This window comes from Cololabis saira, chromosome 8, assembly GCF_033807715.1.
Source record: "Cololabis saira isolate AMF1-May2022 chromosome 8, fColSai1.1, whole genome shotgun sequence".
Lineage (NCBI taxonomy): Eukaryota > Metazoa > Chordata > Actinopteri > Beloniformes > Belonidae > Cololabis > Cololabis saira.
Genome location: NC_084594.1, coordinates 27,952,400 through 27,978,568, shown reverse-complemented (window position 1 = coordinate 27,978,568; position 26,169 = coordinate 27,952,400). Strand labels below are relative to the sequence as shown.

The following is a 26,169-nucleotide window of genomic DNA, read 5'->3' as shown; positions in this document are numbered from 1 at the left end:
TCCCAATAGTCCTTTCAAACTGTGTTCAAATGAAACCTAATCATTTTCACAATAAATTAATGCTGTGAGTGGGAGTAGTTTGTAACATCTTTCCCTGTTATGTTTTTTTAAGCCTTGGGTATAATACAGTACCTGGTAAAGTGCGTTTTGTGGAATAATTTACTCATTTGTACTTTCCTTTATTATTTTTTTCTCTGTTAAGATGCTGCAGAACACTTTAACCAGCAACTTTTTTTGCAATCTTTTAATCACAGCAAAAAACATACAATAAATTGAGCAAAATAACACACTGGCTTACAGGTAAATGCTGATGCAGTTTCCCAACCTGAGTATTATTTTCCTTTTATCAGCAAGCAGGTTGAAGATGAAAAATACTCAACCAAAAAATATATATTTGACATCGTACAAATTAGTGTGTTGTGCTGTCTCTGTTAAGAAATATTCTTTCTTTGAAAAAAAACACATTTTTTTTAAACCAAAACACCACACTTTATGTTAATACAAAAGTAAAAATAATCATTTCACCAACAGCTGTCACTCTTATTATTGATGAAAATGTCACACCAGCAAAGAGCAAAAAATATACCTTGATATATTCATGTACCGGTAACAGTTGTGCAGATGGCCCGTTACTAAACTAATCAGACAGAGCCTATTTCACAGCATAGCCTATGATGTGTGGTTTGATTATGAAGATGAGCGGTGCTTCTACATGTCTCAGCTTGAGGTCAGAGAATCCAGCTGCCTCCACGTACTTCCATGTTTCCCGGGTGACCTCACATCCATCACCAAAGTAGTACCAGAAAGGCTGGAGGACATGCTGGAAGAAATATGACCAAGTCGAGGGGTCGGCAACCACGTGCTCAATGAAAAAGAAGGCTCCTCCCTGTGACACAAAGATTTGTTACCAGGAAACCATCCAAATGACAGAATACATATATTGTACCACAGGATTGCTGCTAACTTCATCTTTTTTTTTGAAAAAAAAAAAAGGGAAAAGAGTCTAGATCCAAAATATTTTTCTTGCTCACTCAGCCCTATTACTTGCGTCATAATCATACAGGTTAAAGGTAGGAGCAAGGTGTTGCAACAGTTGGAAGGCACAATAGTGCAGAGGTCAATTTCTCAGCTTTTCAGGTATTACAACAGAATTCTGGAAAGTCTCTGTACGTTTCTGTTTTAACTGAACTGCATGGTTTGATATTTGTTGATAAATGATTAACAAACAGTTCACAGTTCATCACATTTTTTTAGTTTTTTGTTTTAAATGTCATGTTCTTTTCAGGCCATTATTGGACCTAAGTGGTGATATTTATGAAATTAATAAGAATCAGCACTGATCCGTAAGGATCCCCACTCATTGTTCTGCTACTTGCTCATTGTGTAGACTGCGTGTAACTTTGATTATATTTTTAAATTATTAAAAAGTAAAATAGTATTGCTTTTTTGGTCTAAAACCTGAGGTTAGGGCATGTGCCTGTGGGTTGTATTTTCCGTGTACTGGGAATCCAAATTTGACATCTGAGTTTTTATTGCATGCAAAAACAATGTCAATGACACCTGTGTTTTCTAGATAAGGAGTGAATGAAGGTTCAGTTAAGTGCCCTGGATACAGGTCCCATGGTCATTCTAGCTGATATGTTGGGGTTTTTTTGTCTTTTTTTTTTTTTAATGAGTGTGAAACTGATCTTTCCCTTAGCCAGACCATGTAAAGTAAACTGATCTCTGTTGTTTCAACCCTGTAATGTACTCACAGAGATCATGAATGTACCTTTATTGGAAATGGCTACAAATAAGAGCTAAATATAACATTGACTTTAAAAGTTTACATGTAGTTAACAAAATAAACATTTTCTTTCCTCCACATTTGACAATAAAGTTGAAGAATTTTGTAATAATTGCTCGGAAAAAGCGCCAAGAGACAACTTGTGCTGTAATAGATGCTATATAAAGAAAACGTAATTGAATTGATTGTGTCCTGTTTTACATTGGTTTTGCCTGTAAAAAGAGTTTTTTTACTGCTTTCAACAAAGAAAAAAAGTTGGCACTCATGCTTAGCATAAGGAAAACTTTTTAAAACTTTTTAACCTGGCCCAAATATTTCAGGTTTGCCTCCAAAAGCTTTTCATTAGATCTTGTGGGAATTCATATCCCTGTCCCCATGTGTAGCTGCAAACTGTAATCTGGCTTTCTTAGGGCAGTTTTGGAGCATCAGTTTTCTCCTGCTGCGTGGCCTTCAGATCATGTTGGCACAGAACGTGTTTTACTGTGGATAATGACCCACTCCTCTCGAATGTCAGCCCTTTAAGAGGTCTTTTGCTGTTGTTCTGGGGTTCATTTCCACATTTCACAACAACAGCGCCGTTATCTCTGCAACACAGACGGCTGTCTGACTTCTTCCTCAAAAGTGATGCGACAATGTATTAATGTTTGGGCAAACGAAATGTCTGACTTTGAATCATCTGGAAATTTTACCAAAGGATGAACCAGACTTCTGAAGATTCTCCCAAAATGTGTCTTCAAACACCTCCAAATATCGGGTCGTACAGTGTGAGACCATAAATCGTGGGCTGTGAACTTTTGAACTCAGCGATCTAGTCCTGCAGTGTGAGATGGGGCTGTCTCAAACGATTTAAAATATCGCACAGTGTATGCCCAGCTTTACTCAAATGATGCCACTTTGCCTAAAAGAAGCTTTACATGCCAAATCATCCTGTGGTAGGCTACTCTCCAGGCTGTTTCAAGATACAGTCAGCTTGACCATGGAGTATTTAAACCTCTGACATTGAAGAAAGTGAGAAAAAAAGCACTCTCTCCCCAATTATTCTGACATTTTGCAAGAAAAAGGAAACATAACTGGTTTAAAATAGGAAAATTCCCTTGACGTCAAACCTCTGTGACTTTTGAGGACAACTTAATCTGATTTAAAAGGAAACACTTTGCAGTTGTTGCCCCATATTTTCACTTTTCTTTGGGAACCATACCTCTGGACCTAATCTTGTATTAGACTTTACAGTGTTATATGGGGGAGGTATAATTTAAGGGGCTCTCTAAATTTTAAGACTTGCAGAACACAAACAAAAATGAAAAGATTTTCTATTTCAGTCAGTGGAGTTAAACTATGGAACAGAATGGATTCAGAATTAAAACAATGTCCTAACATTAACCAGTTTAAAAACAAATACAAAAACATGATTTTCAAGAGGTACAAAGAGGAAAGGGTTTAGTGGCTTTTAGGGGCCTGAATATAACACTATTGGGTGAACGGGTAGATTTGTTTATATTTATATATATATATATATATATATATATATATATATATATATATATATATATATATATATATATATATATATATATATATATATATGTATATATATATATATACATACATACACATGCAATATATATACAATACAATATATACACATATAATTAGCTGCCCATTTATATACATACATATATATACACATACACACACACATATATATATATATATATATATATATATATATATATATATATATATATATATATATATATATATATATATATATATATATATATATATATATATATATATATATATATATAGCTATATACATAGATATAGAGCAGATGCAGTTAACAGAGACAGTATAGTGTAAATAAGTATATTTATATAGATATTTATATGGGCATGTGTGTACAAATATATAGAAATATTCATCTATGTGTATGTATGTATAGCTATGTGTCTGAGTATAATTACAGTATATAATAATAATAATAATAATAATAATAATAATAATAATAATAATAATAACAATAATAATAATAATAATAATAATAATAATAATAATAATAATAGTTATCATATCTGATAATCAATAATACTATTATTTAGCAGTGTGAGTACAGTGTGTGAGTATTTATAAATACGGGTTAAAAGATTAGTGAATGGGGGTAGGATTAAATAAGTTTACACTTCTTCCTACTCCTTTTTTGCACATGTAAATTAAGTTATCAAGTGCTAAAGGATGAAATTCTTTGTTTTGTTGTTTTGTTTTCTTAAACTTCTCTTGAAGTGTGGTTTTTTACATGTGCAAAAATAAATAAATCAAATATAACATTGTATTAGAGACACTGCAACTGGAGGTCAACCGTTGATAACAGAGAAAAGTGAATCAGAAAGAGATGTGTTCACAGAGTAAATGAAGAGTGGTACTGACTGGCCGCAGCACGCGCCGCGCCTCCCTGAGCGTCAGGGCGATGCTGGTGACGGAGCAGAGCACCAGCGTGCACACCACCGCATCCACGGACTCGCCCTCCACAGACCCCATGTCCTCCCCGGATAACACCACGAATCTATCGCAGGAGATATGCTCGTTCTTGGCGATGTTCTTCTCCAGATATTTCTGAAAGTGTGGGTTCGGGTCGGTACAGATGACCTTGCAACCAGCAGGATAAAACTCAAAATTTGCGCCCGAGCCGCAGCCGATCTCCAGGATAGTGAGCGGTCCGCCATGCTTGTTGAACTCGGACAGGCTGCGGAACAGCTCCCGTTTCTTGTCCTGCATTTTCTTGTTGTAGCCCATCGTGATCCGGTTCACGTACATGGGAAAGATGCGTTTGTATGGCTCGTACAAGCCGACCGCTTTTATCAGATGAAGGGGCAAACATAATAGGTTCACCACAAATATCCAGAACCTCATAGGGAGAGACATGGTGACCGACGCCGACCGGAGCAGACTGCAAAACAAAACAGCGCTGTCAGGTGTTTTCCCTTTTTTTTATTCCCTCCTCCCACTTTATTTCAACACGGTATACGCCTATGATTCACACACAGAAAGGGGATTTATTCACAACAACAACAATGCCAATTACTGGTATTATTTTAAAATGCATCTTCTTGTCTTGTGCAATAAAATCATCTCAGTCAATCATTTTTTTGAAAAGAAAAACAACTATTTTTTGGATAAAAATGAGACTTTCTAAATGTAGGATAACTTTAACTTTTTTTTTTACAATTTGAAAATGTGGGGGTTTTCAAAATGTATTTTGCACTCAAAGACGAAGACTTATGTAAATATAATACATTTGTATTATACATTTGAATATATCTAGTTTACATATGAATTATGTATTAATTGTCTCCAGATGTAGTAATTGTGAATGTTAAATATAATATTCAGATAAAGAAATATTATTTTGAATGCAAGTTCATTTTGAAACCATGCATTGTGCAAACTTAATGAAATTGATATTGACCTACTTTTAATAAAACACGCCATAATGACAAAGCACCACTTTCCACCAAGATTTCCTTATTTGAATATTATATTAAGCATTGAGCACAACCATTTTAGTCCATAGTAGCCAGTTATAAAAATATTATTTAAAAAAAAAAAAATAAAAAAAAAAAACATTTTTTTTTTTTTTTCAACAAACACCCCCTTTTTTGAAATATGACCAGGGGCCACATAAAAGCTCCTGGCGGGCGCATGTGGCCCGCGGGCCGCCAATTGAATATTCCTGTGCTACATGATAATCTGTAACAGTTACAGATTATCATACCCCCCCCTATAATGAAGCCTGATTCATGGGCCCGCGTTACACCAACGCAGAGCCTACGGCGTAGCGTACGGCGTAGGGTACGCGGCGACACGCGCCCCGTCGCTACGTACCCTGCGTCGATTTAACGCGGAACCATAATTCAGGCTTTATTTCTCAGTAGCGGCGACGCAAAGATGAGCTCTCAGAGCTCCACGTCACGCTGCTCTCCTCGAGATGGCCACGCCCCCTCCCGGGTGCAAAACAAACTGTAAAAAAGGCTGCCTTTACTTTCTCTAATAGACAAAATTAGAGTTATAGGAACAATTTGTGGCTTAAGGGGATCTCCAGAGAGGATGTAAACAGGAGACTGCGGGACCTAGGTGAGCTGTTAAGTATAAGTTTGGTAATCAGGTCAAACACACGTCTGACATTGAAAGCATTAGTACTCAAATGTTCATTGAAATGACGAATTTACAGTGTGTGAAATACATCACCTGGAGATTAAATACGGTAATTATAAGTGTTGGGATATGACACCTCATTGATCATCCATTTTGACAGGGAAATGCTGACGGTATGTATGTATAAAACATGTTTCCTCTGTAGGCCTCACTGCTTCACTGATTGATTTCCCTACTTTGAGATGAAATTCTAGACAGATAAAATTAAGCTTCTACTTTCTGAACAAGTCTTTTAGATCCACATGTGTAAACCTGCATGTAACTGTAGGGACAAATAATATACTGATGTGTTTGCAGGGTTTGTGAACGAACTGAAACTGAACTGTACCCCAGTTTTTCAGTTCTAAAAGCCTGACATTTACAGATACATCAGGAATGATCCAGGGTTGTGTTTGTGACATTCGTACACCTGGACCGACGTACATTCAATTACATCTTCTGTTTGTGATTTTAGGATGTTTTGCTCCAGGTGTTTCTTACTGTAACCCTGTAAGCTACCCAATAACTCAGTGTGAGTTATATCCTTTTCATTTATAAAGATGTTTCTCGTTTTCCACCCATACTGGTGCTGCAGGAGTTATAAATGAACCTGTACACAATCTTAAAACCTGAGTGACAATGATATCGTCTTACACAACTGTAATAAAAAACAACAACATGATATTATCAATCAAGTTAAAAATGCTGCATTAAAAAACAAAAGCTTTTTTTCATTTGTTATTGTGTTGAAAAAGTATACAGACCAACAGATATACTAATGATAACACCTCAAAACTTCTGTTTAAAAATATAAGTATATGATTCTCTGAATAAACAATTCATATCTTTTAGAAGAGAGGGCTTCACCAAGGGTCAGATTTCACTGTACAGGGATTTTTGGCTGTAACTCTGCACAGGATTCAGCGGGTGTAGAGAATGGATGGATGGGTGGATTTTTGACCAACAATGCTATGCCCGAAAAAATAACAAATAAATAAATACATTTAAAAAAGTCCTCACACTAGTACTGCATTGGTCCTCTTTTAGCTCTTATTAAAGCACATTCACTCTGGTAGTTATGCAGAGGCCAAGCATTTGTTTCAATCCAGAGTTGTTTTCATTTTCCCACAGAAGCGGGCAGTCTTCTCCCAGACATCACAAAAGTTGTGAATGTTGTTCAGGTCTGAACTCTGTGGTGGCCAGTCTATGTGCTGCGTCAAGCTCCCTGACCCATTCTTTCACAGTTTGAGCACATTTTCTTCTTGGAATGTGCACTTGTCATTGGGGAAGAAAGACAAATCTTTTGATGGAAAAGCCTTGTCTTTTAGTATAGTCAAATAGTTAGCTAATTTCTCTGTTGCACTCCTGAACCTAGATGTGACTAACTGAAGCAACCCTAGATCATTATACTGCCCCCACAGGCTTCCATGGGTAGTAATAGGAAGGATGGGTGCGTCACTTCATCTGCTGCCCTTCTTACCCTGATGTATCCATCACTCTGGAACGGAGAAGAAATCTGACAGCATCAGACCACATGATCCTTTTGCAATGCTCAAGAGCCCAATCTTTTCATCTTTATTTTAATTGGCCTCACTGAGAGGTGGTTTTCTTAAGGCCATATTACTATTTATTCCCAACATCTTTAGTTCTCTTGTGGAACTGCTCTTACATTTACTATTTACTTAATGTTGGTGTGAGTTTTTGTAGAACTTAAAAAGGTAAACCAAATCATTGGGGCACCTATGATTCACCAACTGTCATCACACAGGCAACCTTAGTTATTTTCCAACCCAGCTCTTTTGATGCGTGACATCCTTGGTCTTTCTTTTTCCCCTCTCATAAAGGCTTACAAGCCTAACATAAAGATAGAACCTTTTGGGGTAAATCTACCATCTGTAAATTCTTGAGAAAACCTATAAATAATTAAATTTCCCAAAGTCACCTTTTTGAAATGAACTGAAAAGCGCCATGACGATTTCCTTTTCCTGCAGTTCTTCAGTTTTCCACCAGAGGGAGACATCGTTGAATCACGTTGAAAACATTCGCACTAAGAAATTCCCCAACAGTGTTTCCTGTCCACACTATTGGTTAAAGACCAAAGGTTACATTACCGTGTATTAACAGTATTTGCCCTTCGTGGCTCAATGTAGGTAGTATGTGACTATGTTTGTACAATTTAAAAAAAAGAAGAAGAAGAGGAAGCTGCTACTGCACAATATAAATCCAGTTACCAACCCTGCACTGAACATATAATGTGCACTTATTTAATGTCCGGTGGTGTAGAGGAACTATACAAATGTGTGAAAGTATTGCAATCTTGAATCATCAAAGTGAAAATGCACAAATTATATTTTACTACAATTTCAAATTTAGAAATGATGAAAAGATACTGGATGGGGGCCCATTGGTGCCACTGTGTGGAACTAGGAATATTTGCTTAAATTAACAAACTAGACTAAAGTTAAAACATTTTATCACACTGCAGTGGTTACTTTAAGCAATACCTCACCAAATGTCTGTTTTTTTTTGTCTGAAGCAGAATTAAAAAAACAAAGTGGACACTATGTTTATTGATTTTGCCCGCTTTCGAGATGTTAAGCTTTGAGCAGATATCAGAATATTGATCTCAGTAAGATTGTGTTATCAGCACATCTGTATGTGGCTCTAATGTGAAAGCTTCAGTTATACTTCAGTTCTATGCTTTCAGTATCCCTTCAGAAGAATGGTTTATTACTGGATCCACATAGCTTGGATCCCATTACAGGATAACTTTCCACATGCTACAGTGTGGCCTGTGATGGTGGAAAGAAAACACACGGTAAAGTGCTAGGCTTCTGGTGTTGTTTGTATGGCTTCCTAGGATGCTTGAAAACAACAGTAATTTTTAAGGATATTTATGAAACCTATTCTTTTCTGAATGTGAATGTGTGATGTGAAAAAGACTAATGACTAAATGCAATGCAGCAATACTAGTACCATTTCTTTTACCATTACGTATAATAGTACTTCTAAAAACTACAGCTAAAAAGTGTGGATCCTATGTAAAATGTTAATAAAAACAGAATTCAGTAAAAATAAAAATATCATTAACCTGTAGTTGGTTCACAATAGAACACATAAAACATGTCAAATGTTGAAAGTTAGATATTTTACTATATAATGAAAAATATCAGCTCATTGTGAATTTGATGGCAGCAACACATCTTGAAATTGTTGGGACATGGGTGACAAAAAGGGTAGAAAATTAATTAATACTAAAGAAAACCATCTGAAGGACCATTCAGAGAAGAAGTGAAGGGTCACCAATCTGCAAAAATTGGCAAAACATTATGAGACAGTTTTAGAATAATGTTTCCCAGTATAAAAATATGAAAGCTTTGTACATATCATCTTCAGCACATCATGTCAGAAAAGGATTCAGAGAATCTGGAGAAATCTATGTGTGCTTGGGATTAAACTAAACATAAATACTGGTTCCTCAGGTTGCACTGTATTAAAAACAGACAACAAACTACGAATCAAAATGTGATGATCTTGTTTTTGGATGCCCTTAGAACTATAGTAGAGAGACAATCCATCTTGTTATCAGCCATCCGTTCAAAAGCCTGTATCTGTGATATTGGGGGTACAAAAGTTGAGCTTGCACATCTGTAAAGGAAACATCAATGTTCAAAGTTATATACAGGTTTTAGTGCACCATACAGTTGATGCAACCTCATTTTCAGCAAATGCTCTGTAATTTTCAGCAAGACAATTTTAAACAAAACACTCATTACAAGAGCATTAAAGAAAGGAAATGGAAAAAAAAGTTATAGAAAGGTCCAGGTGCTGAACTGATCTGCTTGCAATTCTTTACCACATTTGGCACATCAGGAAAAGGAAAATAAAGTCCTTAACCAGACAAAAGTGAGACTATATGGCTCCAGGACTCAGAAAATCTTTATGGGTGAAATAAGCGGTTGGAGCATCAACTATTGTCACGCTTATCCAACTTAATATCTTGTCTTATATCACCCTCATGAACATGTGCACTATATTTTTTTGTGATAAATAAAAATGAAAACTGCAATAGCGTCATCCATAATATAAATGACTGTTGTTAACGTGAACAGTAAACAGTTTCTTTTATGCTTACGATGCTGCGGTCTCCTGTCCGTTATTGAAACTGAAGGCATTTACCGACACTCCCTAACAATTTGCTGAGAGTCATCAATTATGCAGGGTAGCGGCACGTACTGGGAAGGAAGATAGCAGCAACAATATGGCGACAGCCGCAGTTACTCCCGACTCTTTTCTACATCTGCAGTTCAGTGACAGCTGTCGGGATATCTGTTAATACGAGAAAAAGTAAGTAGACAATCTGTTTTCTGCTTGGTCTGGTATTTTTTGCTCGTCGGATGGATCTCGGTTCTACTTTACCGACTGACTGCATCCCAGTGCCGCAGAGCGGTCCCTCTCCTCAGCATCTTTTCCTCCAGCGTCATGTGGAGGGCTGCTGGCCGGCTCATGGCCACACATGCATGTGATCGGCATTAGTCAGGAGTGGCAAAGAGATGATTTTAAACGGGGGATTTGTGATCTGTTACGGTGGGGAAACAGTTGGAGGGGACGACGGAGGTTTATTATTTGGGGAGTTGGCCTGCAGCTGGATGGGAGGATGGAGAGTGTCGGGATGGGAAACATACGCATGTAGAAGTGAGATCATGTCAAACTTCTCTGTCTGACGACAGAAGCCAGCCGGTCTGCTCTATGGGCGCATGAATAACGCACCTCTGGCAAAACCATTTCAGGTGGTGATCCCCCCCCACCACATCCATCGTTATTTTGTAACTCTGATGCCCCCCCTCATCCCTCCACCCCCACACTCCTCCACCCCCCCCGCCTGTGATCACTCCGGAGACTGTAGGCTGCTGCGTGAGGAGGTAGGTGCGTCTTTAGTTTGGCAGTCCTCAAAAGGGACCACGGCACCCTTTCTGGTCTTTTCGTGCAGTCCATGAAATCCATCATAAAATTACACTTCTTCACTGCATAACTGGATCTCCGAGGTCTTGGCCTTGTCCAAAGGGGTGCGGTTTAGTTCCTTGTTCCATGTCTCCCTTTTCGTTATGTCATATAATTTGACTTTCTATGATGTGAAATCGGGTTGTGCTATAACTCCATATGTGTTGTCAGAGTCGCTGCTGCTATAGAGGATGAGTTATCAGGACGGAGATTGTGGATTGAACTGACCTACTAGGAGTTAGAGCCTATACAGCAGCAATAAACCCCACTGCAGTATTTTAGGCTTTGGCTCTATAGGACAACGACGCGCCCCGGTGTAAAACTGCACTTCAAGCGAGGGCTGCATAATACACACAAAACCACCGTCGCTGAATAACACTTGCAGGATAATATGTAGACTAAAGGGTGTGATAGGGCTTCCCCGTCCCAAATTTAGGAAGAAGTTCGCCAGGAAATAGCAGATGGTTATGTGTTACACCGATCAGCGGTCGGTATAGACGTCAGGCACAGGTTAGGATGAATTATCACAGCTCATCAGAACCTCCCATAATCAGCTCAGGCTTTACGGTTCGTTTCCAGCATCGGTTCAGTCAGTGATGTCGGATGGATGCGAGCCTCTGCTGCTCACCTGCGTTCACTGATGCTGGAGGTTTGAACTCAAATGACATAACAGGCGGCATTGATGCAAGCTGCAGGAATAAGCGGAGGATGAGGCTTATACTAGGCTGGCGATCCATGTGACTCTGATGCAAGTGTACTGTAAGGTTGCACCTCCTCCTCGCAAGCACCGGTGTCCTGTAAACTCCATGAGACGTCCGGTGATCGTCAGAGCACAAAGATGAGGAGATTATGATTATTTTGACTCCTTCCTCCGCATGCACAGAGGACGCAGCATCACAGTTAATGATCAGGACAGACAAATCGCTTGTCATTTGGCCCAGAGTGTGAGGCGGTGTTCCTTTTTCATCCATCAGTTTTTTTTTCTTTTTTCTTTTCCTCCAACGGGCTCGGTGGGATTTAACTGAACTGAGTTTGGAGCTGCATGCGCGCTTTCCTCGCCGGTATGGCTGTACCGGCTGCATGAGATAGGAGTCACTGTAGACTAAATGTTGCAAGAGCAACATTAGAAGTAGTGAGTTATATTAATAATAATTTTAAAAAATGCAACTAAGAATGCTGCAATACTTGGGTGGATTCAAATTTGACCATGTTAGGATTCGGACATGCGATTGCATCCCGTTTTGAATCACCTTGACGGATCAATTGATGTAACATTGGTGGAAGGAGACTTGGAGGTTACGCCAAGGCTGGGTTTCTTAAATCGGACGTTGTTCCCCCTCTTTTCTCGAGGATGGCTCTGGATCTCCTCTGACTCCTTTATGTATTTTCAGGTCTGTACTCTTGTATTGTCTGTTCAGTATGATACAGCGCAGGATTCCAGCCAAACGGGGGATTCAGAGAGATGCAGCTGTCAACATTGTTGGACTATATAGGCTAATGTTACATTTTAGACAGCCAGAGCTTTTACAGTTTTAACCACGTTTAGAAATATTTATAGGCTCGTTTGTACCACTGTTGATCAATTGTACAATGAAATTGATAAACTATTCTTGTAAAATAATTGCTTTGGTCACTATTGTGGGATGCAATCCACCAGGCTAAAAACATCTTAAGTGAGGGAGGCTCAGGTAAAGAATGTTGGCAATGAGAGCAACAAAAATAACAATTGTTTGTAATTAAAGTGAGTGCAAATTATAAGTCAAAATGTAACTTATAAATGACCACTACCTTATTTCCACATATCTCAGTCATACCCACTGTAGCCTTTTCTGCTAATTAGAGCTGTGTTAGCTGGAGTATCTGAAAACTTTATGAAGTTCTTGCCTTTAGCTTTCTGGAAAAAAAAAGAAGTTTATTTGTTACCTGGCAGTCAAAGACTAGTGAATGTGTCTTGTTGTTATTGCCAATGAGAGCAACCACAGTTCACTCTTTCTGTATCAAAACTATTCAGTAAAAGCTAGGCCTGACAGTCAGCAGAGCAACCACTTCATTCGTATAGTTCCTGGAGGCTTTTTTTTAAGCCTCGGTCATGTGAACAACACAAAGAGCTAATTACCCCTCCAAATACAGTTTTGCATATCCAGTAGTTACAAAGGAAATATCTTGAGATATAGACACTGCAGAATTTAATATGAGATACCTGACAAGGAGCCAGTCAGATAAAGAGGCCATCTTTGGTGACAATAAACACAATAACTTGACTTGTGTGTAGAGGTCTTAAAAGTTTGAGCGAAATGGTCCATGCTGTGGGCACGTGTGCCTAGCTTCATAGTGGATCGGGGCTTTAGTCCTTTAAAAGCAGAACCGGTGCTGTGCTGGTTCTAGTTTCACATGTGTGCATCATTCACCTTTATTGGGCTTTGTTTGCTTTGGTTTTCTTGAGGAACAAATCAAATTCGACTAGGAGTGTTTGAAGGATTGAGCCCCAGACCAAATGAAAACCAAACAATAACTTAAACATTGTGGGGAAGGTGGCTCAGTTGGTAGAGCTTTCCCCCATGAACCTGAAGGTCAGTGGTTCAAACCCTAGTTCCTCCGGTGTCCACCAAAGTGTCCTTGGGCAAGACACTGAATCCCCCGGTTGCTCCAGCGCCGTTGTATGGCAGCTCCGCCGACAACCGGTGTGTGCGTGTGTGGGTAAATGTCTACAGTGTAAAGCGCTTTGGGGCTGTAGGAGTACAGCTGGAAAGCGCTATACAAGTGTAAGCCATTTTACCATTTTTTTTTTTACATTATACTAGATTTAAAAAAATAACAGCATTTCAAAGTGATTTTTAAACATTTTGATTGTTATTTTGCTTCATTTGCCTCCTGTTCTTTGTTTAGTGTCTTTTATTCTCTCCTTCACAATTAATCACACTGTACCCCCCCACCCCCCCGCCCCCCCCCTCAGAGCTGGATGTTGTGGATGGGAAACAAATAAAAAGGAAATAGCTGCAGGATGAAAACATGGCCGCACCCCTTATGGCACCCCCAGGACCTGACAGCTTCAAGAAATTCACCCCAGAGTCACTTGCTAACATCGAGAAGCGCATCCAGGAAGAGAAAAACAAGAAGCCACCCAAGCCCAGATCGGACAGTAGTCACCGCGACACATCTGACGACAATGAGCCCCACCCCAACCGTGACCTGGAGGCTGGGAAGAGCCTGCCCTTCATCTATGGCGATCTTCCTTCTGGAATGGCCGCCACACCATTGGAGGACCTGGACCCATACTATCTGAACAAGAAAGTAAGTTGTCATACAGGTCTATTACATAATCATGTTTACACTTAAATACCAGCTCGATACTACCTCTTCTCTAGGTAAACTCATTTAGGTCATTCAATTATGCACACTATTAAAGAAAGCCAGTGTTTCTTGTTGAGAGCACAGCTGTGCAGAGCGTTGAACTGTGTAATGCAGCATTTAATCTCATATATGTTTCTGTTAAACGGATTAATTGTACATGTTAAAGTGTAACAAAGACAATGTGCAGCACCAGCTACAGGGGATGGTGCATTTTTTTTTCTTTTCTGTTTGTACACAATTGTGTTACTGCTGAGTAATCTTGTTTCTTTTTTCCCATGATAAGACACTTTCACATGACATGTGCTTCGTCAACACGGCCAAAAAGGACCAGCGCTGCTGAATTAACATTTATAAAAATTTTTTTTTTTTACTGGATGAGTGTAATTCCAGTCCAGTGCTATTACTCTTACATCTTAGATACACTGTAAGCATAAATGATAGGTGCTTTTATTGTATTTAACTCATTATTAATTTAATTTGCTGTTGTTATTTGAGATAAAAGAAAAAAACAGTAAAATAAAAAAGCAATTGTAGATTATGTCAGTATTACTTCTATGTTCTTTATGTTCAAATCAAGTTGAATATTTTTTCACAATACACCTACATTCAAAAAAAAAAAATTACCGGTATCTAAGGAAAACCAGCTTCTGAATGAATATGACAGGTCAGAATTGATATAAACCTCCAATTGTCTGTCCAAGTTGTGTTTTGTTTTATACCAGTGAAAAGGAGTTATGGCAGAAGATGACATGAAGGTACAGGAAATGGAGAGAAAAGTGCAGGAGCAACCTATAGTACCCTTCATCTGTGTATAGGTGTGGAATAGCCAGCCTCCTGTGTGGTGGCCGTGATAATGTGTAAGAGAATCTGTGGCCTCTATAGAGGCAAGAAGGCCAGTCAGCAAGACTGGCAATCTCAGCAAGCAGCACTCCCTCATAGGATGGATGGAACTATAAAGTGGATGTGCCTTTTGTCATCCATTGATCTACAGCTCCAGTTCAGTTGTTGCCAAAGGAAGGGTTACAAGGGTTAACCTTCCCAAACTTTTCTTAGTGCTCGGATCATTCTTCTTTAGCATTCCTTAATTTGCTGGTGTTTGACTTTGATGATCAAAGGAAAATTCCCACTATAGTCCAAGCTGGGTGATGCTGTCGAGAGACGGACACACCAACACACACACACACACACACACACACACACACACACACACACACCGTTATGTATAGTAAGAAAACAAATCAGACAACCAAAAATTAAAATAATAATATAATAATAATTATATGATTTAGAAGATAATTGTATGGCTAACTGATGCATGATCAATATATAAAAGGCAAAGGGAGACACTGCTGTGAAGCAGAGCTTCGAGTTTGTTGCCTTGACATTTTTGCAAGCAAAAAAAACATAGGATTATTTTACTTTTGCTTTCCCCCCGCCAAAAAAATAAAAATATAAATAGCACATACTATATGCCCATTTTATTGTTTATGTATTACTGTCATTTAGCAGATGTGAAAAAATAGGATCAAAACAACAGACCAGCAACTTATTTTCTGTGTATGAAATTGCAGATAAAGATCTAGATGAATCAGGATCTCATTTAAGCATATCAGAGTACAAATGTTGCATTTATGTATATATAGTGTTCATTTATGTATTTGTCGATAGGGAGTGATACCAAAAAATAGTTTAGAGAAAGTTATTTTATTAATGTAATGTGTTGCAGATGACCAGCAACCCTGATAAAATGTAATAATCAATATAACTATGATGTAATTACCTGATTTAGGTCCCATAAATCAGCCCCTTCTCAATGAAACCAAATCAAATAGGGATAAAAAAACAAACAAACAAAAGAAAACCCCTCAATAGGTTTATGTTCAACTGCAGGTAATCTGAATGTGCCTTTCCTCTAGCCTGGAAATCTAGATGTACCAGAGACTAATTTAAATTTGCTTTGCAGGGACATCTTTGTAGATGTGGGTCTGATCTACTACCTCTCCTCCCCCTTTTCTCACCATTTCCAACGTAATAGCGCCAAGGAGAAACAACCCTGTATATTTTTATGAACTCAGCACATGAATGTGACACAGACTTCTTCTGCTATCTTTATAGATCCACAACCCAAAAACTGACTATGGAGTTACCTTTAAAATCCTTGCTGATGGAATAGTTTGCTTGGAATTATATACTGTAATTATGCGAGTGTATGAAACGTCTTCTTAACAATGAAACAGACCTATTAGATTTTTTTAAAAGAGTAATTGAATCAAAGTGAAAAATATCTATTGCATTCTAATGATCATTAAATATTGTTTGATATTTACTGCATCCATGTCCCAAGATGATGTGACAAGATGTTCACCTTAGGGCCAGAACCCAAACAATTAGTATTATTATTTTTATTTTATTTTTTTAATTATTTATTAAGTTAAGTTTTATTTAGATTCCTGATTTTTTTTATGATATATACTGCTCCACTGATGCTCCACTGATGCTCCACTGATTCTCCACATCAGCACCACTGATGCCAAGCTGAAGAGTATAACATCAAGGCTTTATTGAAGGGAATGTGGAAATATTGAACTTTCAGACTACCAGACAGAAGGAGCCTGTAACTTTCTTCTTCTTCTTTACTTACATATTTGTCTTGTTTTACACCCAAACAGGTAGTTCTGAGCATATTCACAGTTAGTACTCATTATTCTTCTTCTGTCTATGCCCTCACCTTTCCAGGCTAGTTGTCTCCTCTAGTCGACCGACAGACATCCAATCGTTCAGCATTGCACTATATGTCAATGAGGGAGTCTAAGTGTGTGTATATGTGTGTTTCCATCAGCTGCAGGAAACCTGATCACAGCACTCATGCATAAAAGAGATGAAGGGAGGGCAGTGGTGAGGAGGAGAAATGCAGAGTTGCAGTTCTTGTTTTTCCCGGTGATGGGTAGAGGACTGCTAGGGCTTTTCAAATGTCTGATGTGATTAAGCAATGTTAGAGCTGCTGTAGTCATACAGGAAGAGCTGAACAGGAAGGGTGGAGGGCAGATGAGTGCTTTATCTGGTGATGTGCACAAGCACATACTGTATGCAGTCATTTAAAAAAGAAAGTACTTTTAAAGTTCTTTTATTTCTAAGGTTTTATGTATTAAGAGACAAATCATCTGGTGTTTACCAGGCTTTCGAATAGGATAAACACACAATCAGCTGAGCGACATCAACTGACATATTTCAATGTCATTATTTATTCAACAAAAGCAGAAGCAAAGCAATAAAAATCTAAATAAACCCATAGTTCTCACTTATCGAACAGCTTTGAATATAAGTTATTGCATTTTGTGCAATTTTATCACTTTCTAACATCCTTTTGGGGTGTTTTTACCCCACCTTGATTTGTTGTTTCCTCACAACATGCAGTCCACTGAGGTTTATGCACAACTCTTCTAAGGGTCATCCACAGCATTTAATTTGGGTTGTGGTCTCTTGATTATGTCATAAACGGTGCATTATCTTTTATCTTGTTTCCCAGCCATTCAGGTATTGATTTGCTGGTGTACTTGAAATCCTTGTCTTGTTGCATGACTCATTTTCAGCTAAGCTTTAGTTGTCGGACACATGGCTTCACATTTTGCTCTAGAAACGGTGGTATAAACAAAGGTTCATGTTGGAGTCAATGACTACGAGATGCCCAGGTTCTGTGGCTGCAAGACAAACCCAGATCATCACTTCTCCTCCACCGTGCTTGGCAGTTGGTATGAGGTGTTCATGCTAGTAGGCTGTGTTTGGCTTTTGCCAAATGTAGCTTTGTACATCGTAATCAGTTATCTCCAGTTTGATCTTGTTGGTCCAAAAGGACATCGTGCAAGAAGTCTTGCACACTTAAGCTGGGAAGCGATACTGATTTTAGAGAGAAGAAGCTTTAGTCTGGCAACCATTCCCCTAAATCCATGCTGTTCAGTCTATTTCTAAAGGAGCTGTTATGGACTTTAAAATTCAACATGATATGTGAGGCCTGTAGAGTCTGAGACGTAGCTCCTTGTTCTGTTGGAATGCCTCTGAGCTTTGTACGGTCTTTGTTTTGCCTGGTTGGGGTGAAGGTGAAGGGACATCCATTCCTGGAAATCTGATCATTCTTTCCCTTTTGTAAATAATCCTTATTGTAGAATGTTTCTAAAATAAACTTATAACTCTTCTCAGATTGATTTGGTGCAACAGCTGCTTCTCTAAATTCACTACTGATATCGTTCCTCCCAGATGCTGTGTAATATGGCTTCTTTTTTTTTTTTGATGACCATGTAAGAATTACTTGTGTGCAGTAGATGTGTCATTTTTGCACTTGCATGTGCTCAACAGCAGCTACTAGTGGGCACACTGGGAGAGCTCACCGCAATGGTTTCTGAAACTCAGCATGCAGCACCCCGCACACCGTTGCATTACGTCCCAGCAGCTTCCGCTTAGAGTGTGTCTCTGTACATTACTTTGCTTTTTCCTCTCCCTTCCGCCGCCTTGTCGCTGGCATTTGTTCTTACGGGGTGTAGTAAATTAGAATGAGGGCCAGGCTTTAGTGCTCTGTCTGAGTCCTCAGTCTCTGATGACACAGCATCCTCCTGTACCGGGCTGAGTGAAACAGAGCTGGGCTGGGGTGGGGGCTGATTTCGCTTTCACTGCTATCCAGGCTGCTAGAGAGGAGGAAGGTGTAGTATTGAGGGAACGTATTCTTTCTTTTCTCTGCAGTACAGCATATCAGACAAAAAAACAAAAAGTGGGAGGACTTTTGTTTATATTTGTGTTATTCCCCCCTGATATGATGTGATATTTAAGTATGACTTCACTAGTTGTGAAACCAAGTTTAAAGAAACATCCCTTTTCTTGGTATTGATTTAATACATTGGAACATAAAGATCCTCAGCAGTTCTACTAAGTTTGTACAGAATTTGATTCTAAATATATTCTTTCTCCAAAATAATTTACTCGGCAGATCTGCCAACGATGGGAAAAGTCTGAAAAATCATACTAGCCAAGAAGATTTCCTACCAGCCTTTGAATGGAGTGATTCTTTATTTACTTTAATGTAATCATCTCCAACTCACCTTGATCATCATTTTAATGGTGTTAAATATATGATATGCACAGTTTTATTCTGAACATCTTAAATTGGTGAATTACACGGTTGCAAATGTAGCCAAATTCTTCCTAAACTAAAAACATCAAGTGATATTGTAAAGTGTAATAAATTCATAAAGTACCCTGATTTGATGAAAAGACATCCCAAGAGATATGGGGAGATGGGATGTCCCTCTATCTCTATACTTACCACCTCTCCCTCTTTCCCAGTCTCTCTCTCTCTCTCTCTCTCTCTCTCTCTCTCTCTGCTGCATGCTTATACATTCTTCCTCCTCCTCCTCCTCCTCCTCCTCCTCCTCCTCCTCCTCCTCCTCCTCCTCCTCCTCCTCCTCCTCATCTTCCTTACGTCTACCCATCTATCTCAGGTTTGGCTCTCTCTTCTCTGCAGCTCTTTGGCTTCCTGTTCTGCATTGCTCCCCCACCTCCCTCTCATCTCTCTCTTTATTCGTCTCTCTTTGCTGCTGTCCCATACCCATGCAAATCCGTCTCCACAATGTTGTTCCACGATTCCTCAACCGAACACGCAGATACAAGCAGACGTTGCTGCCCTTCCAGTTGCATTCTGTATCCTGCTTCGTGCATGTGCAGAACATTTCTGGAGCTTTGCAGCAGATTTGGTTTTATAAAGTGAATCGTGATCTGCTGAATTGTGCATTTATTCATGTGTGTGCATGTAACATTAGCCTGCTTTGCACATTTCAATGCTCTGTTGAAGAATTGAAACAAACAAGAATGAATCTGCGTGTTTATGTAAAGACATGTGGGTGTTTCAAGTAGTTGGACTTCTGATCACTGCTGCTTACAAACGTGGCACGCAGGACGTACGATTTAAGCCAATAAGTGAATATCATAGCTATTTAATTGCCTGCCTTAAACAAGTGTTTTTAAATCAGCAAACTCCTGTTGTAATGGGTTCATATGATGTAATGGGCTCTGCTGTTTTCCATGTTTGAGGCCGATCCAGGCTCCGCTCATATTGATTTATTTTTTGTTCAAATAGTGTTGTGAAAACAGAAAAATGCAAACAAAACTTTCATTGAGAGAAATTATTCATTTAGTATTTCAAAAGTTCAGTGAATCATTGATCATCACTTAATGTAGCAGATTGTCAATTAAGGAAATTGCCCGACATTTGCATTGCTTTTTTTGTAATCGTGCCAAGGTGGCACGTTTGCATCAGCAGCACATTTCTCTGCCTCCAAGTCAGCACAGTTCATTGAGTAACGGAAGCCTCTTTCCATCAGATCAAGATATTCGACTCTCAATAGTTAGTAAATGATGGCCTACTCATACTGAAAAATATACAATATGCAATTTATTAGGAAATATACCCACCGATCTACCCCCGGTACACAGTTTGTTATGCTGGGCTTGTGCAGACTGTTAATGAGGTATTACTCATTACAATCTCTCCTTCTGCCCCAAAATGGTACTTGCCTGGTCAGCAAAACACTTCATGTGACCTCTGGGAGAGATGTACCATTTGGACATGACTATAGATCCTGTGTTTTACTGTGCTTATAGAGTAGATGATGCAATATTTTAAATAGAGCAGAGGCTCAGGCAAGGACAGAGAGGAACTCGGATGAAGAGAAGACATTTTGATTTTCTGCAGACTGAAGATACTGTTTTTAACCACAGGACACTATTGCCTAGGGACACTCTCTGTCTCCTCCACATGTCTTAACACTTTTTGTATCTAATGTCAGTGTATTTTGATAGTGTTGTTATTATCATTATTGGTAATTAATTGTAAACTTGTCTAAAAACAGGCTGAAGAGGAGTGAACGGATTGGTATACAATTAACCAATCAAACTCACAGTGACATCATTATTAGATTATGCTGGAAGTGTTTGTCTTGATTGTATAAATAATATAAACACATGCAGCTGACGTGGTCAGTGGCCCCGGAAGCATGAGGGAGGCATTGTGACAGATGAAGAAATGTACTCCAACAACGTACACATCAATTACTCCCTCTCATCCAAACCATATTTGTAAATTCTCAGTTATACTGCTTAAACGTATAGAAAGTTGGACCATGTGAAAGAAATCCCAATAGTTTGTTTGCAAATAATGCTCAAACATCTAACTGTTACCTCAGACGCATTTTGTCGAAGATCTGGCATGAAGATCCACGGACCACACATGGGTACACACAAACAGATAAAGTAAGGCTACTGCTTCACCCCAGTGCCCAGCCCCAGTTGGCCTACTGCTGTTTATGGGGTGGGAGTGGTTGTTGAGGGCCTAGAGTCAGCAGATTTGCTCTGATCGATGACAGCATTTGCAGTTCCTTTCCAGTAAAAGCTTTAAACTTGGGATGAAGCTAATCATTTGGCTATGGAGAGAGGAGAGCTTCCCATGTGTCTGTCTGCTGCTCCTACGGCAGCTTTTGTCACAGTGAAAAGTGCAGCCAGGACGGAGGTGTGCTGCTTCCTGGGTGACTGGCCACAAAGAGAGTGATGTCAGAGTAACGTACGGTCTTACGTCCTTGCTTCCCCTGACAGTGTGTCCTTCTGTACATTTGTAGATTTTACCATGCTGTTATTTACCCTATAGTGTAAGACAATTACATACTGAAGTAACTTATCTCACTGCAAGCCGAGTAAATATTTCAAAGTGGATATCCTGACAACAAAGTGAGCACTCTCCTCAAACTGCCTTGTTCAAATGGATTTCAAACTCTGTAGCTTGAGAGGAAACTAATGCTGTAGTGTCCTATGAGTCCAAGGGGAGCTCATTCATCTCCTTAATTTTAATTTAAGACAGCGCAAATGTTTTCAGGCCACGTACCACATGATATGTATATTACGTTTGACTCTATGATGTATCTAACTGTCTTCTCTCTCTGTCTCTCTTCTCTCCACAGACATTTATAGTCATAAACAAAGGAAAAACAATCTTCCGGTTCAGCGCCACGCCCTCCATGTACATTATAAGCCCTTTTAATCTATTTAGGCGAATAGCTATTAAGATTTTGATACATTCATATCCTTTCAAGTGATTTTATTTTCATGCTGTGATAACACTTCACCGGAAGGGGCACATTTTTGAGTACATTTCTGAGTACAGTACTTTTAGGATGCATTCTTAACAATATATCAAAAACTGAATTGATTTTTATTTATTAATTCCTTGTTCCTAATTAGAAAAAAAAACATTTGGTTATTTAGTAAGATTTATAATGGCTGATGATCAGTTCATTCCTCACTTGCCCGAGGAATTGCTCAAAATTCAGTGTCCAGGGAAGTTTCAGTAAAGTTTTGTCAAATGCAGTTTTACATTTGCTGTTTCTCTGCTGATTGGAAAGCTACTGATTTGTAAGCAATGAATCAGATTTCTGCTTGCCTCACCCTCTTCTGAACACCTTTTGTGTTTAGTGGTCACTGCAGTGGACAGTTGTTCGACAGAATTACTTTTTAAGACTTTGCAGTTGACAATGTAAATCCATGCTGTACACTCAAGTAGGCATGTGTAACTGTATTAAAGGACATGTTGAACAATGGTTAAATTTCTTTAAACTTTTAATTAGGTTTTGAATTTTGAATGAATTGCATGATGTCCACCTGATCGAAGACATAAGTAACTTGCTGCTTCTTCAGAATGAATATATAAAGTCAGTTGTTGGTTTATTAATTGTTCACTACTGTTCAAACTTTCCTTAACTTGTGTGTTCTCACATTATTTAGCATGATCATCATGTGTACCATTTTGACCAACTGTATATTCATGACATTTAGTGACCCCCCGGAGTGGTCCAAACAAGTAGAGTAAGTGCACATCTACACTTCTCAACATTCAGACTCTCATTTGACACCTGCCACTGTTTTTACTCCCTGCTTTCAATTTTTTTAAGGTATACCTTCACCGGTATCTATACATTTGAGTCACTCACAAAAATTATTGCCCGAGGTTTCGCCATCGATGGATTCACATTTCTTAGAGACCCATGGAACTGGCTGGACTTCATGGTCATTTCGATGGCGTAAGTAGATCTATCTATGTTGCTTAATTGTGAAAGGAATTCACATATAGCATTGATTACACAACAGCACTGGGATTCAATGGGGAAAAAGACTCAGACCTGTACACTTATTGATTATTTTTCCATCTTAGAAGAAAAACAGCAGGTTAAGATGTATAAGATGGCAAGAGCTGTCTTTCAGAGCAGAAATCCAGGTTGGTTTCAAGTGTAACTTCTCCCGTGAATAACAAACGTCTTTAGAAAAGATCGCACCAGGGTCCTGATGCCTTGAAATGCATTGTCACGCTCTCATGGAGCCATTGTCAGAGTGGCTGTAACGCCTGCATGTTTACTTCAAGTCAAAATGATTGAGAGGGGGAAACAAATGCATTATCCATGTTATGATTAACTCATCATGACACACATTCATAACAGACTACTCTTATAATAAAATTGCTTTGGAGTTAGCTTGAGCAGGTTTTAGAATTAACGTTGCTGCGGCTAATTCATAACTATAAATTGTTTCTTAACGGATGGACGAAGTCAGCCTTTGATACGTAAAGTGTCAAAAGCTACACAAGCAATTTTGGAGAAATGAGAAAGAAGCCGTGTCATCAAAATCACCAAAAATGTAAAAATCGATCACAGTTGCCGAGATTGTGTTTCTCTGCTTTGTGAGCTCAGTGAAGTAGTTGATGAACTCCTCATATGTAAAATATTTTTGATTTACAAGTTATCAATTATAGCTGCAAAGTTGGTCTCTTCCTCTTCTTCAGTTTTATTTCAGGGCTAATATTTATGTTTACAACATCTCCTCTGTGGACAAGGACCATGGCTAGTTTGACTGACAGACCGTAGACACACCCTCCTTCTTATACTGTATCTCTGTCAGATATTATTAAGTCAGGGGATATTTGGAGCAGATGAAAACGAAAACGTTTGGGGTATTTTCACCTCAGAGAATTGCCATCAGTCCGTCATATCCTGCTGATAATACCTGTTAAAATATTAAGTAATAATTTTTTTCTCTTCTTAGTCTGATCGGGATGACTGATGAGTAACTGTATCTGATCCACCTTGCAGGTATATAACAGAGTTTGTAAACCTAGGCAATGTGTCAGCTCTACGTACGTTCAGGGTTCTGAGGGCTTTGAAAACTATTTCAGTTATCCCAGGTAAGACAGGTGTTTGTGTTTGCGGGTGGGCGGTTCACGGGGTTGATGTTAGGTGTGGTTTCGTTTCAGTCCCGCTCCTCTTCCTCTTCCTCCTTCTTCCTCTCCTCACTGGTCAGACAGGTGTTTTCTCTCTCTCCCACTGTGGTGTCCCCCTCTGGTCTTCGATGGTGGTGCTGGTGTCGTGCTCTTGCGCAAATATGCGTGCGTGCGTGTTGTTATGGTGTGTGTTGTGTGTCATGGGGTTCTGTTCTGTGTGTCATCCTACCTTGTTACAGATATATAACTGAGTTTGTGGACCTTGGAAATGTCTCGGCGCTGAGAACGTTCAGGGTTCTCCGAGCATTGAAAACTATTTCTGTCATTCCAGGTGAGACTCCCATTTAAACACTAAGGCTGAGCTAACAGTTATCTAGCAGCTGTCTTTATTTGTTTTTTCTTTAATTTCTTCCTCTCTTTAGATGGAGGATTAAAAAAAAATCAAATCTTTGTTTTATTTTGTGTGAATCAAAAATGGTAGCAATACATTTTTGATAGACTTAGCAGTCTACTGGCAGTCCTGTGGAGTGATGTGCAGGAATTTTATAACACATTCAGGTAACCATCAGCTAATTCTACCCCAAATGAAACACATATTCATTTTCAAAACTTTGCAATAATTTGATCTGTAGGGTGGTAAAATGAATTGTTAAATTGGGAAATCTAATTATGTAAAAGGAGAAATAAAAGTAATATCTGTACATCGTTTTTTTTTTTAAATTTCTCAAGACTTTCTTCTTCCATTAGACTGCCAAGACCAATCTGATGATACACTAATGCTGCATGAAGCCATGAGACACGTGCTTTTCAAGTTTGGCTTAAAGAGGCTACTTCTTTAGATTTTTTTTCTATTTATTTCATTCCCTTTTTTTGGTTGGGGGAGGAGAATGGAGGGTGTCCATTAAAACTTATTAGATGCAGGCCTTAGTTATTTTTTCATTTTTGATTTCATCCAGGTAGTTAAAGCGAAGCTTTATGATAACACGTGCAAGAAACATTTCTATTAATTAAATCACGACCATTATTGGGATGTGACACCCTGGTGCAGCAACTTGGCTCATTTCAGCATACACACACACACACACACACACACACACACACACACACACACACACACACACACATATATATATATATATATATATATATACACCGTATTTTCTGGACTATAAGCGGCACCTGTATATAAGCCGCATCCGCTCTATTTAAAAAAAAAAAAAAAAGATATGCAAACCGCAGATATTTATGTTGTTAGATTAGATATTTACTACATGTACAGAACGCTTTTGAACTGTAAATGATGTACATGTTTGTACCTAAATAGATCCTTTCCTAACAGTGTCTTTTAACACGGCAGCAACTTTGCTGATTAAAACGGGACAGAACCAAGAGAAAATAACCAGTATTTATTTATCTATTTATCTGTTTGAAATCTGCTTCTACCTACTTCTATTCTAATTCTGGTTAGCACTCCCCCGAGCGGTGGAAGAAAATCCACAGAATAGCCGCACCTTTGTATAAGCCGCATGGTTCAAAAACTAT

The 26,169-nt window shown here is 38.7% G+C and overlaps 2 protein-coding genes across 5 annotated transcripts in view; one reads left to right on the top strand and one right to left on the bottom strand.

The window, feature by feature from the left end:
- Positions 1–96: 96 nt before the first annotated feature.
- LOC133448737 (N6-adenosine-methyltransferase TMT1A-like) lies at positions 97–4,726 on the bottom strand. Its single transcript, XM_061727559.1, has 2 exons — positions 4,212–4,726; positions 97–886 (listed from the first exon to the last, which is right to left on the bottom strand). The coding sequence occupies exons 1-2, from the start codon at positions 4,704–4,706 to the stop codon at positions 653–655; spliced, it is 729 nt and encodes a 242-aa protein (XP_061583543.1). The 5' UTR covers positions 4,707–4,726; the 3' UTR covers positions 97–652.
- Positions 4,727–12,216: 7,490 nt separating this feature from the next.
- scn8ab (sodium channel, voltage gated, type VIII, alpha subunit b) overlaps positions 12,217–26,169 on the top strand; it is a 47,710-nt gene continuing 33,757 nt past the window's right edge. For 2 of the 4 annotated variants that reach the window (XM_061727554.1, XM_061727552.1), the window contains exons 1-6: positions 12,218–12,367; positions 13,930–14,267; positions 22,322–22,442; positions 23,135–23,222; positions 23,309–23,437; positions 24,867–24,958. In XM_061727554.1, the coding sequence (XP_061583538.1) occupies positions 13,986–14,267; positions 22,322–22,442; positions 23,135–23,222; positions 23,309–23,437; positions 24,867–24,958 (712 nt within the window). In that variant the 5' untranslated portion in view covers positions 12,218–12,367; positions 13,930–13,985. Of the gene's footprint in view, positions 12,368–13,929; positions 14,268–22,321; positions 22,443–23,134; positions 23,223–23,308; positions 23,438–24,499; positions 24,592–24,866; positions 24,959–26,169 lie in introns of all 4 variants that reach the window. The other 2 variants (XM_061727553.1, XM_061727555.1) reach the window with 2 other exon arrangements.

What these genes read in the sequence shown, in the direction of transcription:
- LOC133448737 (XM_061727559.1), bottom strand. Translation starts at nt 4,706, where the DNA reads ATGTCTCTCCCTATGAGGTTCTGGATATTTGTGGTGAACCTATTATGT. An exon ending in CGCGGCGCGTGCTGCGGCCA is followed by an intron (nt 887 to 4,211) that starts GTCAGTACCACT and finishes TTTGTGTCACAG; the next exon opens with GGAGGAGCCTTCTTTTTCAT.